Below are 19,036 nucleotides of genomic sequence, written 5' to 3' on the forward strand. Positions count from 1 at the left end.
AACAATGATGCGGATGAGGAAGAGGCTTCATTGATCGTAAGTAAAGAGACTACACACTGTTAGATATGCACAAGTGACAGCCACATATTTAAATCTCGGTGGGATTTAAAAATTTCTCAAAACTTCACATCTTTGGATAGAAGGTGGCACGAATTTAACATTTTACATTATTTGATGAGTGCAGCATATTCTTGACTGTCTCAAAACAGAATCTGTTGACCAAATATGTAGGTAGTAGTACAAAAATGTCAACAATAACTACAGTTATTTAATACTGAATACTGGCCCCACAATTATGACTCATACTTAATCTTGAAAAGAATCTGCTCACTAAATGAATGGATTTATACCAAATTTAAAGCACACTGTAAAAGGCTAGTAAACTTATCTTTAATGGCTTTAAGCAAAAGTGCTAACGCAAAATTCAATAATTCTTTCAAAAGTTAGTATTAATTAGACCCTTAAGGAACAATGTTAAGACTGATCAGTGGAAAAACAACATCTGACTCCTATCTACATACATGTAACAGTACTTGTGTAATTAGAAGATAGCATACACTCTAATGTAGAGACTACACGTAGCTAACTACTCCGGGATGCTCAGAATGAGAACTATCGCATGTATTTTGAAATAAAAAACAAACAAAATTTTGGAATAAATCTTAAAGGAAATCTAATTGCCTCTGAGATGGCAGCTTGACAGCCACCTCCAAGTGTTTATAATTTTTGGTTTAAATCTTAGTTGCTGATCCCCAAACAAATTTCAACCTGAGTTTAAGTACTCTGATACTGACCAGGAGGAACAGAGACAAGCACTAAAAGCTTTATTTTATATTGCCATAGACCGTTTTATATGAGATACAACTGCACTAACTTTAGTATGGTAAGTGAGGTCCAGTATACACTACAAGAGGAGCGGTCCTAAGTTTGTGTTTAGATTGACCACATGAAAGAAGATCAGTAAGGACAGCTTATCAATATAATCAATTCCAGGTATTTTTTTATCAGCAAGTTAGCCTGACACCAAGCATGCTGAATAGCCCTATAAAATCAAAACCCTCAAGGTTCCAAGATGATTTTTTAAAAAAGGATGGTTCACATAAAAATCAGTTAATACTTTAATCCTGAAGAATCTATCTCCTAGAAAAATACCTAGATATTTTGCTATAGAATATACTGATGTAACAAAGTCAATTTAGGGTGAAAAGAAACTTCTCTTTTTGTGCCTGTCACCTTGGGCCCAAACTTCCAGTACTGTTTGTGTGATCAGAGTATTAAGCCAGGAAGCTGATACACCACCTGTGGTCAGCTGACTCTGAAAGGCCTACAAAAGCAGTGATCCGTGGTTCTTCCTCTCTCCGCCCCTAGTCTCAACGCTTCTCTCAAAGTCTCTTTCTCTGTCTGCTTTTCCCATCAGCTCTCCTTGCGCCTTTTCCTCCTCTGCTATTAGCCTATCAGTGGAGTCTGTCTGTGCTCATTGCAAGCTCTTCATGGTGGGACACTGGAATACTAGTTTCTTATCTCCGACAGAGAAAACACGGATGGCTGGTTTATAGCGATTTTAGGTGAGGGCTTCTTCAAGGTCTGAATTTGACTGCCTTTAAAAACTAGGAAGAATCAAGCTAATGATTCAATCTGTTTAATCAGCTTCAGCCATCGTCTATGTACAGAACAAGTGTTTCACAAATTTTCTCTATAAAGTTTCAACATTTCCAGTCGTCCAGCACTGCTTCCCCTCATTTTAATCACTCAAATGCTTGTTAAGAAATGCCAAATGATTATATTAAACTAAACAAAAAATAATTTAAAATGCTAGTAGTAAAGGTCAAAATATCATAAACAAAAACAACGTCATGCCTCCAAGTAAAATTGTGAAATATTTATAGAAGTACTTTCTTTCCATCAATTTAAGTAACTGAGAGTTGACTGTCCTGATTTTATGCAACTGGTCATTTTTAGTTAGTGACACAACCAACAATCCAATACAAATTAGTTGCTTAAATTCAGGATACATACCTGGGGATCAACTGGAATAAGGGAAAGAAAATCCAAACCTAAAACAAAAATGTTCTGTTAATAGTTGTCTCATATTTTGGAGACAAGAATTATTTCCCCAAATCATTTTTTATTTAAGTCATAGAACATCTGGGTTAAGTCCTTACCATTCTGCTGTAGGGAAGGTCTACCACAATCAGGATATTTCAGGATATTTATGTGCATAAAACCCAAAAATGTACATATGTCTTGACAAAACAACTGGAAAAACCATCCCCAAAGGCTTAAAAGGGGTAGAGGAGTCCAAAATTTAAATAGAACTAGTCAAAGCAAATTTTCACTTAGCAGAATGAGAAGCAAAAAAATGAAGAGATGATCATCTGGATTGAGACATTAAAAAAAACATGCTTAGCCTCTTAAGACACTTCACATTTATTTTTTAGAAATACACATTAAGCTTCATCTAAAATATCACTTCTTAAACAAATAAATGTCTATTTCACGGACAGCTCTCTGTCCCCCAGTTCCCACAACAAAAAGGAGTAGTACACAGTTCAACATGCTGCATAAAGCAAGCACTTCATAGCTGCTGCTTACTAACAAGCTAAATCTTGCCAGCGTGTACTGGGTTATAAGCTAATGCAGTTTTCTAAAGATTTGGGATCCTCCAATTATACTTTAGAAATAGGAAAGTGACAAAAGGTTGCCCAGTAATACTGTCTTGAAATATTAAAGTTATAACAATAAATAATAAAATCTTCACATCTGAAAAGTCTAACAATAAACTTCAAGGTCAGTTCCCCTAGGCCTCTGTTTGACTAAATTCTAAAACATTTAAAAAAAAAATTATATATTAGGTATAAGATTACTAAGGCCAATTTCTATTTATTCTATGAATTTTTATATCCTGGTATTCAACATCACCTCAAGTACAGCAATCGTAACAGAGTATACTATGATACTGGACTGTTACTCTAAATAGAGAATATTAGTGGGAAATGATATTTAAAATATTTAATAACCTGTGTGAATATAACTGATAAATCAGATGTTTAAGTAAGTTTATTCCCTTATAATCTCTAAATAAGGGTATAATGATAATACTTATTGAATAATACAAGCTGTAGCACCAATAATTTGAAAGAAGTCATTCAATTTCTAAATGATTTTTGAAAACTGCTGACCTGACTTGTCATTTCTTATGCCTATCACTAGCTATAAGATACAAGATTTGAGCCACCACTGAACAAAGGGAATCATAACCAACTTTTCCAAAGAGTTCCCCATTAAAGTGATACTAAGGAGGTGATGTACTTCGATAAGAGAGTTTCTCTTCACAGTAATAATATTGCTGAGTAAATCCTCTCTCTCCTGCAGCTGAACAGTAATTCAAAATCTGTCCAGCCCTTACAATATCGTCTGAAAGTTTTATATATTCAGCATTTCTATTATTGGATGATCATTTCATGTGTGCTAACAGCCTATTGATAAAATACTTTAAGAGATTTAACTGATCTATATCTTTTGATATCTCATCCAGGGATAATTGAATATGATAACTTATACAACGCCATAATAAAAGTATCTAGAAATTTTTCTGAAATTTTGGTTGAAACCCACTGTATCTCCCTAGCTGTATTATACAGATGCTGTCTAAACAAAATTCAGTAATGTTTCAATGTAAATATTTCTCACTGAAACCATTTTCTCTCCAACAGTAACACTGAAGCTTGACACAGTATTTCAGATGTTATTCCTTCTATTAAAAAACTATTATCAACAATGTCTTATAATTCTACTTTGTAAGTATAGACTATGAAAACTCTTACATGAAACGAAGAAGCTTCATGAATAGTGATTAAAACATTATTGCCTTAATATTTTATAAAAGTTCAGTAAAATGCTGTTCTTATTTCACCATAAGTTTGAACTGCAATGATATGTTGTACTGTGTTTTCACTCTTAAGTATTTCATAATTATCTTTAACTAAAAAAGCAGGTAGTTTTAAAAATTATGATAGTACATTCTAAATGCTTTTCTCAATACTGATAAATCTGTAGTTTTTAGATTTTAAATGCTTCTTCATGTGAAACTGACTCTATATGTCTTATTAATAACAACACATTTTACTTACTTGAGCCATGAAGTTTAACAAAACATAACTGCTACATGATTAAATATGTAAATGTTTAGCACTTTCAAATTTTAATGATACAACTTTTGAGCACCATTCACACCTGACAATATGGCACTAGCAATAATAAGGCAGTCATATTTTTTCGTGAAATAATCAAGCTGCTTTCCATTCCACAAATACAAATTATGTTTTATTTTTGCATTCACTGTTGCACAGTATCAGAAGATGTTCCAAGCTGCAGTTCATTATTAATATCATTTCTTCTTTGTTCTCCTGCAGATTCAGAAGATTCATGTTTATGATGTTTAAAAGGAATGTTAAGAAATGTATTAAGAGTTTGTCATCTCTCAATTCTTGGTATTCTATTTAATATTTTATTATAAATTATTAAACTTATAAATATCAAAACTCTGTACAGTATGACTAATTACATAAAATTATGCACAAAAAATCTCCAAAGTAATTACTAATTACAAAAGAGCATATTAACAGTAAAACCCAAATAAAAACTAAACTATTTAGATCAAGATACTACTACGTAATTCATAAATGACAGTAAACTGGTAACTCTCTAAAGTACAATAGATCCTATTCTAGTCTGTTTATCAACTAATAAAGTCTTTTAACATTTTAATAATCAGTATCACTATACTAGCTTATAATGGCTAAATATCAGTCTTGGATAATAGTCTTAGATCTTACCAGCTTGAAATGTATTTTATGAAATACACAATTAACATACTTTATTGCATTTTTCTCAAATCTGTACATTTTATAAAGTAAATAGTCTGACTTTATGCCCAAATTTTGAAATACAAATTCTCTGAAATTAAAAATTCATCCAAAATCACACAATTCAAAAACTAACAGAACAAGTGATTTGTACAATGTATCTATTCTATTGCTAAATGGCCAGAGTCACTTAGTAAACAGAGAATGTTCATTATCCTTTTTCTCAGGATTAATTTTTAATTCAAGATCTTCAGGAAATGAATGCTTTGGGAATGCTTATTTGTAACACATACTAAGATGACATGTGGAAACCTTTCAACTTCATTTAAAACTAGCCACAGTTAAAACAAACATGGCAGTTAGGAATTAAGACTCTGACTTTCCCTCTTTCTTACGGACCATGAAACTTCACCTGTAACTCAAGATCAAGCTTTGTATCAGCAATGACTCTGTAACTGGTGCTGTCTGGGTTTACAAACAGTTTTTTTTAAAAATAACCAATTCCCAAAGAACATGTGGAGGAGATATTTGAAAGAACCAAAAAGCTTTTAACATTTTTTTTTGATGGACACTATTTTTAGTCTACTCTTTTCCAATAAATTATATTCAAACTGAATAAACTCTGAACAAGTTTCAAGTGACAAAATTACACTGGACCAGATTACACAACTATCAACTGTTCCAACAACACAAATTTTACCCAATAATATATATATTGTGCTTAAAATAAAGACCGTACTAAGAGGGCCAAGAAGAATAAATCACAGGTCAAAATTAACTTCCTGAATCCAGAAAAGGAAACTAATAACAGGAGGAGGTAACTGAATTTCAATAAAAGGGCCCTTCAGAGAGAAGGGAAGTCTAGTCGTCACTGGTTCTAAACTTGTGCCAATTTGATCTATGAAAAAACTTGATACTAAGGTAACTCAGGTAGCCATGAAGTTTTTAACTGTTAATATATATATAAAAGATATCCCTAAACCAACACAACATTGTAAAGCAATTATCCTCCAATTAAAAAAAATTTTTATTTAAAGGATAACCCTAAATACTCAGAGGAGAGTATTGTGGGAAAAGAGCAGGCAGATCCTACTTTTACAGGGTAAAGCTGGTAGGCAACCTGACCTCACAGTACACAAGTATATTCTGCAGTTGTGATGGGCTACCAAGAAGTGATGCGCTTTTAGAAAAGAAGAGTATGAGAATTCTCCCTAACCTGTGAAGCATCCATGAAAAATAAACCAAGAAAAAGTCTCTCTGTGGTACATTCTCTATGCGGGAGAATAAATTCTGTACAATTTTCCCACTATCCTACCCTATTTCCTCCCAACAAAATCTACAGATTGCTCAGTAGTTAAAATGAGAGCAACTGAACGTGATTACTATTTAAAACAGGCATCACCTTCACAGGAACTCTTTTCTTAGCAATTTCCTTTGCATTTTTATTTAAGATACTTAAATTATATTTGCTTCACAGATTAAGATTAAAAAAATAAATGGTAAAAAAAAAAAAAAACTTGGTAAAAAACAAAACAACTCTTCACATACCTGGCAGATCTGAGGACATGCTTGAGATTGGCGTGTGGTGGAATGGTACTGAGTAGTCTGTTAATGAAGGCGGAATAGCAGCTGGATCAACCGAAGTCACACTGGGCACCCTTACAGAAGATGGCTGATACATGAGAACCCTGTTTTAAATAGCATGGGAAATTACAAACAATCTGGCTGTTAGTTCACAGGAGAGAAGGGCTGTACTACCGGGCATTCTCAATTGTAAGTTCACTAAGCTTCAAAACAACTATATGGCAGCTACTCACTACACAGAACTCCACTCACTCTCCTTTCATAACAGTCTTCACTTTAACATGAACATATGTTGCCTCTCAATAATATCTGTGACATAAGAGCAAGGTGGCACTAAAACATAAAGAACATGGCTGGAGCAAAACATAGAACTCTGAACCACAAATAGGAAGATACACTACACACCGCTCTTATTAATGTATGTGTAACATGCATGTGATATTAGTAAGTTATATATAAAGAAATTTAGAAATAAAATAGAAGACTCCTAAAATTTGTTTTAAATCAGGGTACCTTTATGAGTAAAGCTACTTACTTACTATAGCTCAACCATAATTCCTTTCATTGTAACATGAATCATGTTAATTATTAGCACTCTTATCTGGGAATCACCTGAGTAAAGACAGTCCTAAAGCCAGACAGTCTGATAAAAACTGGTAGCAATCAGAAAAGAAAGTATATTAAGAATAAAACATTCAGGATTTAAGACACACTAGCTACCATGATACCATCTACTCTTTTACAAGGGCTATGACTTTGAAATTCACTGTTCATGCCACTAAAAACACAAATTAAATATACTTAAGATACACTTTATTATTGGTCTTTATACATATATGTATACACACTGTATATATATACTATAATTACTTTATAATTTTAAGAAGCAATATGGTTAAGCATATTTTTGAAGAAGTTCAGGAAAAAAGAGAAATGATTTTGCATTCTTGCCACTTAATATTCATTACATCTTGGTCCAGAGAAACTAAGCAACGTCACGGACCCTCCGGCTGATGATTATCTTTTTGTCCAACATCTCAGTGAGGCTGCAGGGATAGCAGCTGCTCTCCAGTCTCTGAGATGCCACCCAAGGATGACAAGAAAAAGTCGATGCCAGAAAGCCAGCCAAGAAAGACACCCAGGGAACAAGTCTGGGGGCAAGGCCAACGGCAAAATATGGGACAAGCTCAATAACCTAGTCTTGCCTAACAAAGCCACATACGCCAGACTAAGGGAGTTCCTGACTCAGTTCAGTCCAGTCGCTCAGTCGTGTCTGACTCTGTGCGACCCCATGGACTGCAGCACGCCAGGCCTCCCTGTCCATCACCAACGCCCAGAGTCCACCCAAACCCACATCCATCGAGTCAGTGATGCCATCCAACCATCTTATCCTCTGTCGTCCCTTTCTCCTCCTGCCCTCAAACTTTCCCAGCATCAGGGTCTTTTCAAATGAGTCAGTTCCTGACTACAAGCTTAAAACCTCAGCTATCGTCTCCGAGAAACTGAAGACTCACAGCTCCTTGGCCAGGGTAGCCCTTCAAGAGCTACTTAGTAAAGCATCCATGAAAGTGGTTTCAAAGCACAGAGTACAAGTAATTTAAACCAGAAACACCAAAGGTGAAGATGCCCCAGCTTCCAATAAAGAGGCACAGACAGGTCCCACCACTGTACATTTTGAAAAATAAAACTTTAAATTTGAGGGGAAAAAAGAGAAGAGTAGGGGACGGGGACACATGGACATGAGGTCATTAGGACATTAAGGGCAGCATTCCAAAGCACCACCAGTAAACTACTGTGAGCCCAATGAGAGGGGCACAATCTCCACAGCTGAAGGGACCACTACAAAGATGACGCACATCTGATACAAACAGCGCGTGCATGTGTGTGATCAGTCGCTAGGTCACGTCTGACTCTGAGACCCCATGGACTGTAGCCCACCAAGCTCCTCTGGTCCATGGGATTTCCCAGGCATGAATTCTGGAGTGGGTTGCCATTTCCTCTTCCAGGGGATCGTTCCCACCCAGGGATCAAACTGGTGTCTCCGGCAGCTTCTGCATCAGCAGGAAGATTCTTCACCACTGAGCCACCTGGGAAGCCCTGTTATTCTGTACTATTTTTCAAAACTACAGATGTAATTGGAAAGGAGGAAAACGAAGTCATCTTGAGAGGATTTACGTGGCTGTGTTGGCAACTGCTAGACCCAGAAAAGCAAGTGAACTTAGACTCATCTATTTGGGAATTACAGGAAATATAGTATGCTTGAGATAATAACATAAGCTAAGTATTTCAAAACACATTTTCCAGACATAGGTGAAGACGGACAAAAAGAGCAACCTGCCTCAGTCAGAATCAGGAGGCTTCTTGGATGCCAGTGTTACCTGGCAATCTAAAACCACAAAGGTGGGCTCTGGAGGGGGAAGGAGAAAACCTGAGATAGCTCAAGTATGTATGTTACATTAAAGCACATCTTCTTCTGGAAGTCTGAAGACACTGGTCCTCTACAAGGATAAAAGTAGAATAGGAAATCACCAGAAGTGTTTCCAAATTACACATGATCCTACCTCCCACACAGGAATGTGTATCAGAAACTGGGGCATGGGGTCATGGGATTAAGAAGGAAATAGAGACTGGCATATATTAGTACTCACAAGGGGGCATAAAAAGTGGCTGATTATCTCACACTGGAGACTGTCCTTTCTCTTGATCCTCAACTGACCTTTCAATCTGGATCAGATTCACAGAAAACAACAACACTCACTCTCCCACCCTGGCTCTTAAACCTGCACAGAAGTGAGGTCAATATCCCAATGTACTCGTCACCATAGTAACCCTTAACTACTGCACATCTTCAGCTCTCCGAACATAAAACTCTGAGTGATTAGCTATTCCTTGTTTCACCAATATAAAGTGCTACCACAACAGGTGAAAATGTCACAATCCAGTGACAGTACAAAGTATTAAATCAACATCTACAATCTCAGCAAACATCTGAAAAATTAAACAATTTAGTGTAAGTTAAATCCGATTGCCTGAACTTTGTAACATTAACACAAATTCAACTTTATATAGAATGGGTAAAATTCACCATTTGTTAGGATTATCAAATTACCTACTGGTAGCAGAGTTTTGTCTCAATCAGAATCATCACAAAGATCACATTCGGAAAGGTAAACAACTTTAATGCCTGTGCAAAAATAGATGTATTTATAGATATGGAATAATAGGAACCATGGTGAAATCCAAATGGCTATGTCTGGTGGAATTGTGGGTTTAAGTATGTGATGCTATAAAATAATAAAAACACTTTTTTAAAGCTTTTGTTACTCCCTTCTCATAGGACTGGCAAATACACACACAGGCCTATATGTACACTATGTATTATGTACACGTATAAATTTTTATAGCTTTATGCATAGTATCAGTGAAAAGGTTGGCTTAAAACTCTACTTTCAAAAAACTAAGATCGTGGCACCTGGTGCCATCACTTCATGGCAAACAGACGTGGAAACAGTGAAAGATTTTCTTTTCTTGAGTTCCAAAATCACTGCAGACAGTGACTGTAGCCATGAAATTAAAAGATGTTTGCTCCTTGGAAGGAAAGCTATGACAAACCTAGACAGCATATTATTTTTTGTCTGTTTTTTGTTTTCATGTAACAAAAAGGATTTATTGGGCAGTTTGTCATATATAAGATGAATAATAACAACGGCCAAAATATGTCACTTTTCCAATGCTTTAGTGAGTACTGTCATTGCCATTATTTCATTCAATCATCACAATAACTTAATGAGTTGCACGTTATTATTATTTTTATTTTACAGATGAGAAAACTGAGCTTAGAGAATTCCCAAAGTCACACAGTTAATACATAGCTGAAAATGTTAGAGGTTGTTTACTGTCACCTTCAGTTCATCATATTTAAATAGAAAGTCATTATCCTTGTCCTCAAGTCAGCTCTATTTCTGTCAGTGATACCAGACAGCACATTATTAATAAAAAAGAAGAGACATCATTTTGCTATCATAGGTCGGTACAGTCAAAGCTACAGTTTTTCCAGTAGTCATGTACGGAGGTGACTGTTGGACCATAAAGAAGGCTGAGTGCCAAAGAATTGATGCTTAAGAACTGTGGTGCTGGAGAAGACTCTTGGGAGTCCCTTGGACTGCAAGGAGATCAAGCCAGTCCATCCTAAACAAGATCAACCCCGAATATTCATTGGAAGGACTGATGCTGAAGCTCCAGTATTTGGGGCACCTGATGTGAAGAGTACTATCTACTCAATGGACATGAGTTTGAGCAAACTCCAGGAGATACTAAAGGTCAAGGAAGCCTAGCATGCTGCAGTCCACGGGGTTTCAAAGAGTCAGACATGAATTAGTGACTGAACAACAACATAATTTCACAGCACAAAAGGAAATTGCTGGCATACTGCTAGATAGTAAATATTAGTATTCTAGAGTACTAGATCACTAAATTCATCATACTTGGCCCAGACTTAGATGTCTGAAATTTCAATAACTTGAATTTTTATCTATAAACCTGAAATTCACCAGGTGTTCCCATTTTATGATCATAAAAATATTTTAAAAGATTCAATTCTGCTACCAATTCCGAATGATTCTTCAGTTCAGTTCAGTTGCTCCATCTGTCCAACTCTGCGACCCCATGAATCACAGCATGCCAGGCCTCCCTGTCCATCACCAACTCCCAGAGTTTATTCAAATTCATGTCCATTGAGTCGGTGATGCCATCCAGCCATCTCATCCTCTGTCGTCCCCTTCTCCTCCTGCCCCCAATCCCTCCCAGCATCAGGGTCTTTTCCAATGAGTCAACTCTTCACATGAGGTGGCCAAAGTATTGGAGCTTCAGCTTCAGCGTCAGTCCTTCCAACGAACACCCAGGACTGATCTCCTTTATGATGGACTGGTTGGATCTCCTTGCAGTCCAAGGGACTCTCAAGAGTCTTCTCCAACACCACAGTTCAAAAGCATCAATTCTTTGGCGCTCAGCTTTCCTTACAGTCCAACTCTCACATCCATACATGACCACTGGAAAAACTATAGCCTTGACTAGATGGACCTTTGTTGGCCAAGTAATGTCTCTGCTTTTTAATATGCTATCTAGGTTGGTCATAACTTTTCTTCCAAGGCATCTTTTAATTTCATGGATGCAATGATTCTTAATCTATCTCTAATCTTTGTTTCCTGTCTTGAGAATACCTCTTTATTAATGACAAAGCAATCACTCAATTTCCAATGCATGGGGTAGGGACATAATATTTTTAAATTATCTATTAATTTAGAAAAACACCAGAGGTTTTCTAAAAGTCTTATTTTCCCTCTATTCCCCATTTGCTTACTAACACTGAGAAGCCCTATGATAAATTTACAACTTAGGGAAAATTTCCAGATGCTGACACAAAAGGGAGGACATGAAAAGAATGACCAGATACAAAACCAGAAAAAAAAGAAAAAATCTTAAGAGTTGGAAGGGATTACACAGATGAAATAACCACAGTATGGTCTCCACTGTGACCCCTGCACAAGTGGCATCTACTCTACCTTAACACAGAAAATGTGATTTTAACACAAAATATCACCGTTCTTAGCGTTCAGAAAACTCCAATGGAAAGTTTTCATGTATCATTCCTCTACAGGCCTTGTATCTGCCAAATGCTGTAACAAAGAATAAACTTAACCCAGTTCATCAGTGACTCCTGTTCAAGACCTACAAGGTAAATATCACATTTTCTCTTCTCCTGGCTTCACAGCTTCAGTCCTTAGACCCACTCATCCACCAGGCTAGTTTCCACCATTCACCATCCTCTTTCCCTCCTCTGGCTGCTCTCATTAATACTGTTCTTGATGAAAGCCCTGACTGAAATGGTCTAAGTGAAAGTCATTTAGCCTAAAACGGAACAGAACTGGCATGGGTATGTATCCTGGATACTGCTTCTTTTATTAATGCAATCTAAGAACAAATCAGCTCAAGTGGTAAACCATTAAGTGAATTCTGACACTTCAGAGAGCGTCTATCTAAGTGTGTGTTAATTTACAGAAGGCCATCATCTCTTAACATGATGATATACAGTCGTCCCTCAGTATTCACAGCAGACTTGGTGCAAGGACCCTCTCCCCAAAAGGATACCAAAATTTACAGATCCTGAAGCCCTTACCTAAAATACTGTAGTGTTTGCACATCCTCCATAAGTTAATTCATCTCTAGATTACTTTATACCTTATAATATCTAATACAATGCAAATGCTATGTGAAATAGTTCCTGCTTTTGGAAACTTAAAAACAAAATATTTTCCTCTAGCTATCTGTGACGATCCACAGTTGCCAGAATCCACAGATGTGGAGGGCTTAGTTGTCTATGACAAGATCCATTTTAATCAATGTATTTCCTAATTATAAAGCATTCTTGGATAAACTCTACTTGGTATTAAAGGATGCCATTTTAATATATTATTAAATAATTTACTAAGACTGAATTCAGAATTTTCATCGATCTTCCTAATGTAAGCCTGTTTCATAACAGTTTTCCTGTTTGGTTGTTAATGTATAAGTCAAGTTTGGGTATTAAGAATTATGCCAGCTTCGTGGAATGAGCGGGGTAGCTGCACTTTACAAACAATTTAAACCAAAATTTTCACGTGTTGCTGATTTAGTCACAAATTTCCACCTTATACTCTAAATGTTAGGTTTTTCCTTTTTAACCTAGATGAGACTCAACATCTCTCTCTGTGGTAGCTGATCACAGGTGTGAACTGTCCTGATTCCTCAGCGAGGTGAGGTCATCTCAGATGACCCTTACTGTGAGCCACCAGAGATACCCTCCAAGAGGACAGTAACCCTTCAACCTGGTGTGAATCCATCTAACTATATATGTAATACTGTGCAACCTACGTTTCCCCAGTGTGTTCTAAAGCATTTCATTGGAGAGTAAACTCTGGAAATATCACATATAAGCCAGTAAACATTTCAAAACTCTATTTTCATTTTTTATCATTTAAATTCTAGACACTGACACTGAAGTCACTCAGTCGTGTCCGACTCTTTGCGACCCCCTTGACTGTAGCCCACCAGGCTCCTCTGTCCATGGAATTTTCCAGGCAAGAGTACTGGAGTGGGTTGCCATTTCCTTCTCCAGGGGATCTTCCCTATCCAGGGATTGAACCCGGGTCTCCCGCATTGTAGGCAGATGCTTTTGAGCCACCAGGGAAGTCTTTAAATTCTAGAAGTGCCAACCAAATTGTCTGAAAGAAACCATAAATGATCAGCATCCCAGAAAAAAATCCCAGTTGAAATACTTATTTCATTTTCAGTTCCACTAAGAAAAAAAATGCACTCTCACTGTGATGTGGAAACCACATCTGGAAATACAAGTATTTTAACAGTGAAGAAGGCAGCACAGAAAGCTTTAATTCTCCTGGTTTCAAAAGTTAACTGTAAAAAAGGAATGTTTCAAAAGTGCACCGAGAATATAACTCCACTTGTATAAAATGCCTAGAGGAGGCAAATTTATAGCAATAAAAAGAAGATCAACGGTTGCCTACTGGAGTGTGCATGGGGATTAACTCAAACGAACATGAGAGATGTTTACTGGGTGTTGAGAATATTCCACAACTGAGTTGTGATGATAACTGCATATCTATGAATTTACTAAAACCACTGAACTGTGCAACTCAAGACTTCAGATGTGGGATTTTATGATATGTAAATTATACCCCAAAAAGCCATTAGAGAAAAGAAGTGCAATGAGAGGTCAAAAGATAAGACTGGCACACTCAACTTTGAAATAATATGCTCATGGGATGTCAGTCGACAGAACCCTCTGCTACTTTGCTGCAGGTTCCAAAATCTCTCAGAAGTATCTATTGCGAATTACTTAAACCTGTCACTTACTACGTCAGCAACAGCTTCTGCCAGATGCCTTACAAATAAATGCTAGACCACATTTACTTGCCCACACTGTGCCTTGGAGAGGGTAAGAAGGGAAGGCAATCATTTTTTACTAAGAAAATTACCATGGGCCTGAATCAGGCTGAACTCTTGCATTATCTTATTGAAACCTGAATATAACCTTATGAGGTAGGCATTATTTAACCCCATTTTACAGAACAGGAAAAGGAGGCTCAAACAAGTTAAATATTTCATCCAAGATCACAGAACAAGTAAGCAATGGTGTCAAAATTAGAATCCACATTGGTCAGATTGCCAATTACACACTCCACACACTCCACTTCCTCACGGTGGTCTGTGATGCCAAATTTACTCCTTACAAAGAGAGTCAAGAAAATAACAGAAAGTGTTCAATATGAAATATTTAGACATGAGAAGATATCAATCTTCACTTCCCAAAGATGGGAATATCTTCTTCATCAAAATTTGCTTTCCCATGAACAACATGCTCATTTGAAAATATTTCAACTGAACAGAACACAAATTAAAGTGGCCCTCTATAGTTATGCCACTCTCCAAGAGCCATTTACAAATCTAACCCAAGAACAGTTAGTTCCAAGTGTAATAAACAATAGTGAACTATAAATTCACAAACCCTTTGGTTGGGCTGCTTTGTGTTTCTGACATAAAGATGCATTTCCTTTTGGCAGGAGGGCCTTCCTCTTCATCAGAAGAGCTTTCTACTGTTAGGTCAATGACATCCACTTTCTTCTTGCTTGCCTCATTGGCTACAGTCACTGCACAAGGCTTACTGAGGACAGCTGCAGCTACATGGAGAGAACAGAGGGGGGGAAAAAAGTGAGAGGTGTAACACAAGCTCCAGCCAGAAAGTTTTAAACTGTGTAGCATGTCCTGGAGAATACACAGCCCATAAAGCCCATACTCTGTCCCATGGACAGAGACGAGCTCTCTAACTTCAGACATCCATCTATAAAACGACTGCTTACCTAGGAGACAGGGAGCACTATGCCTTGTGAGAAGACCAAAACCTCTTTCAGAGAGCACCTGCCGAGTTATCTCCCCAGGACTGCCAGTAGATCTGTGTAGATCCTGCTCCTCACACTATCTCCCCCGGTGAGGACTCACATTATAGACAGACATCTGGAGTTAAGGGGCTGGTCTCTGGCCATGGACAAGAGTATGTGGCTTTACTGGCTGTGTATTCTCACAGACGTGGTAGTACTAAGTCACAATCATACACTTCCATTCTAACAAAGCACTGGTGCTTACATCAAAGAATACATAAGCTCTTCACCACAAGCCAGAACTGGATAAAATGTTCACCTGGATAATATCAGTTGAAAAAAACCCCAACTATCTCACTTTAACAAGTTACTCAGACATTCAAAGTTTTTCTTACCAATTACCTACTTAGGTTCTCCTTTCTGCCCACTTCCATAGTCTTACACGATATGTAACTCACTATTTCAAAGAAAATATATTATGCTCTACAATCTACTTAGTAGAAAATGCATGCTACTTGATAATGGAAAAGCAGTAGCAACTAATTAAATCACTATTTTTCTCACATATGAGGGAAAACTTGATCATTCCCACAGGTTCAGTAACAACACAGGAGAATGATTAATACTGACATAAATCCTTCACTTTTTCCTCTCTTCCTACTCTGAATACCTGTTATTCATTACATTGTCAGAATGTGAAACACAGTCAGCACAAAATTCAGTGAGTGGACTATGTCAGATAAAAAGAAACTAGGTTCACCTACAGGTTTCAATTTCTCAGATGGCCCTAAATCTCCCCACTCAGCATGGACATCACAGGGAGCTGAAGGCAGAGCTAAGTAACTCAGGGTCATATTTCTTCCCACAAAGCAATGAGCTTTAAACTCACCTTTTTTTTTTAAACCAACTAACCTGTGATCATCTTTCCCTACTCTCCATTAATGGAAAATGCAGCTTCTCTAACCACATGTCTACTTGGGGTTCCTCCTACAGACACTCTAAAAACAATTCTGGAAAACTATCCACAGAAATGTCACTTATAAATTTTCATGTTGTAACAAGCACCACATATTAAGATGAGTCTAAGGACTACAGGCAATATATTGGTGAGGATATGGAGAAAAGGTAACTCTTGATTACTGTTGGTAGGAATGTATTGGTGCAGTCACAATGGGAAACAATACAGCAGTTTATCAAAACACTAAAAACAGAACTACCACATGACCCAGCAATTCCACTCCGGGGTATATACTGAAAAACAAAAACACTAATTCAAAAAGATACATGCACCCCAAAGCTCATAATAGCATTATTTACAACTGCCAAGATATGGAAGCAACCTAAGTGTTCATCAACAGATAAATGGATAAAGAAGGTACGGTGTGTACCTACACACATACACACAAACACACACACACGGACATTAAAAACAGAAAAAAATTTTGCCACTTGCACCAACATGGATGAACTTGAACGGCATGATGCTAAAGTGAAAAAAAATCAGACAGAGACAAATACTATATGAAATCACTTATATGTGGAATCTAAAAAATGCAACTGATGCATATAACAAAAAAGCAGCACACTCACAGATACAGAGAACAGGTTAGTGGCTACAAGTGGGAAGAAGGAAGAGAAGAGGGGCCTTAGAGGGGTGGGAAGCAGGAGGTACAGCCGTTAGGTTCAGGATAAGCTACTAGGATATGTGGTACAACACAGGGAATACAGCCAATATTTTACAATTAACTATAAATGCAGTATAACCTTTAAAAACCGTCAGTCACTATACTGTACCCCTTTAACTTTGATAATATTGTACAGTGATTATACTTCAGTAAAAAATAATAAGACAATTTAGATGGTTATTTACTTTATATATGGAAAATATACTATGAAAAGACTGATTATAATGTGGTATAAACCTCTGCATATGTCTTAAGAAGAAAAACCATTCGGGAGAAATAAGATGTGTAATGATCAAAAGGTAAACTGAGCACACTGAACTCCTAACAGTAGTTCTACTGGCCAAGGTTAATGCTACAGATAACAACACACGAGTCTCACTGCTTTGCTCTCTGCGGCCACTCTGCACATACTTTCTATTTTTGGACATGGTTGGCTGGATACTTTCATAGCTTCTTTCTTCGGTCTCATTGGACACCAAGAACCATCTTCTTGGAATTTGATCTCGTCCACATCAGTACAGTCATTGAGAATTTCCATAAAAAGCCTATAAACCAAGTGAGAAGAACAGAAACGTAATTGCATGGCTTTGCTCAAAGGTGAAATAACAAAGTAATATCTTTTACCTTGGAGACAAAAACTAATGCTTTTTTTGTTTGTTTGGTGTTTTAATACTTCACACTTTATAACAACTATTAGCACCTCCCTCCTCCCAGGCTTTAGCTCCTCAACAGGCAACAAAAGAGTTAAATGACTTACTGAGTATCACCTTAAAAATCAGTGATTAACCAAAAATAGACACCTGGAACATTCTTGCTGGGACTTGCAATAAGGAAACAACCCTCAACATAACGTATAAACCAAACACAAAAATTACTGTACAAGAAATAATTTATAGGCTTATTATCAAGAAAAAAGGATCACAGGGATGGGGAAAGGAGGCAGAAATAGGGACACCAAAGTCTCAATAAATTTAAAATAACTCAGCATATAAATTATGTTACAGGATCAAAATGAAATGAAATTGGAAAACAACTTCAGAAAAATATATGGAAATTAAACAAAACAACTCATGACACAAAGATAATATTAAAACACTCCAAGTATTTTGAACTGAATGGAAATGAAAATATACTAAAATCTGTAGAAGGTAGTTAAAGCCATACAATCTTCCAACATTACAAAAGGATGCAAATCAAGAACCCCACCTTCTACCGAAACAGAACTAGAAAAAAGTAAACTAAAGTGACCAGAGAAGGAAAATAACAAAGAGCATTAAAAAAAAAGGGAAAAAATAAAATAGAGGAAAAACAAAGAAACCAAAAGCAAGTACTTTAAGATCAATAAAACTGACAAACTTCTAGTCAGACTTAGACTTACTCAAAAAGCAATAAATAACCCAAGGAACCCTGTGTCCGTTAAAGAAACTGAATTTGTAAAAACTTTACCACAAAGAAAATTCCAGGCCCAAATGTCTTCAGTATGAAATTCTACCAAATATCTGAGGAGACACAGTACCATGACTTTCCAGCTCACCTATAATGCCAGCACTGTGTGGGTGCTCAGCTGCACAGTCGAGTCTGACTCTGCAACCCCATGAACTGGGCCCACCAGGCTGCTCTGTCCATGGGGTCCTCCAGGCAAGAATGCTGGAGTGGGCTGCCATTTCCTCCTCCAGGGCATCGTCCCCACCCAGGGATCAAACCCATGTCTCTTGTGTCCCCTGCACTGGCAGGAGGGTTCTTTACCACTGCACCACCTGGGAAACCCCATAAGGCCAGCACTACTCTGACAGTAAAAACAGACATTACAGGAACACAGACCACTCTCTCTCATGAACTTAGCAAAACAAACCCAACAATATAGAGCATAGCAAATCATGACCAAGTGGGGTTTATCTTCAGAATGAAAGGTTAGTCTAATATTTGAAAATCAATTAATGCAAATAATCATGTAAACAGACTAGTCAGTTCA

General features: G+C 37.0%; 1 protein-coding gene and 1 pseudogene across 9 annotated transcripts in view; one reads left to right on the top strand and one right to left on the bottom strand.

Annotated features, from left to right (window-relative positions):
* PIAS2 (protein inhibitor of activated STAT 2) overlaps positions 1 to 19,036 on the bottom strand; it is a 100,292-nt gene that overhangs the window by 8,009 nt on the left and 73,247 nt on the right. For 7 of the 9 annotated variants that reach the window (XM_043888744.1, XM_043888736.1, XM_043888739.1 and 4 more), the window contains 4 exons: positions 17,476 to 17,609; positions 15,010 to 15,181; positions 6,414 to 6,553; positions 2,017 to 2,054 (listed from right to left, as the gene is read on the bottom strand). In XM_043888744.1, coding sequence (XP_043744679.1) covers positions 2,017 to 2,054; positions 6,414 to 6,553; positions 15,010 to 15,181; positions 17,476 to 17,609 — 484 coding nt within the window. Of the gene's footprint in view, positions 1 to 3; positions 213 to 2,016; positions 2,055 to 2,403; positions 4,407 to 6,413; positions 6,554 to 15,009; positions 15,182 to 17,475; positions 17,610 to 19,036 lie in introns of those variants that run through there. The other 2 variants (XM_043888745.1, XM_043888743.1) reach the window with 2 other exon arrangements.
* Positions 7,530 to 8,134, top strand: LOC122684607 (annotated as a pseudogene).

This window comes from Cervus elaphus, chromosome 27 (genome assembly GCF_910594005.1).
Source record: "Cervus elaphus chromosome 27, mCerEla1.1, whole genome shotgun sequence".
Lineage (NCBI taxonomy): Eukaryota > Metazoa > Chordata > Mammalia > Artiodactyla > Cervidae > Cervus > Cervus elaphus.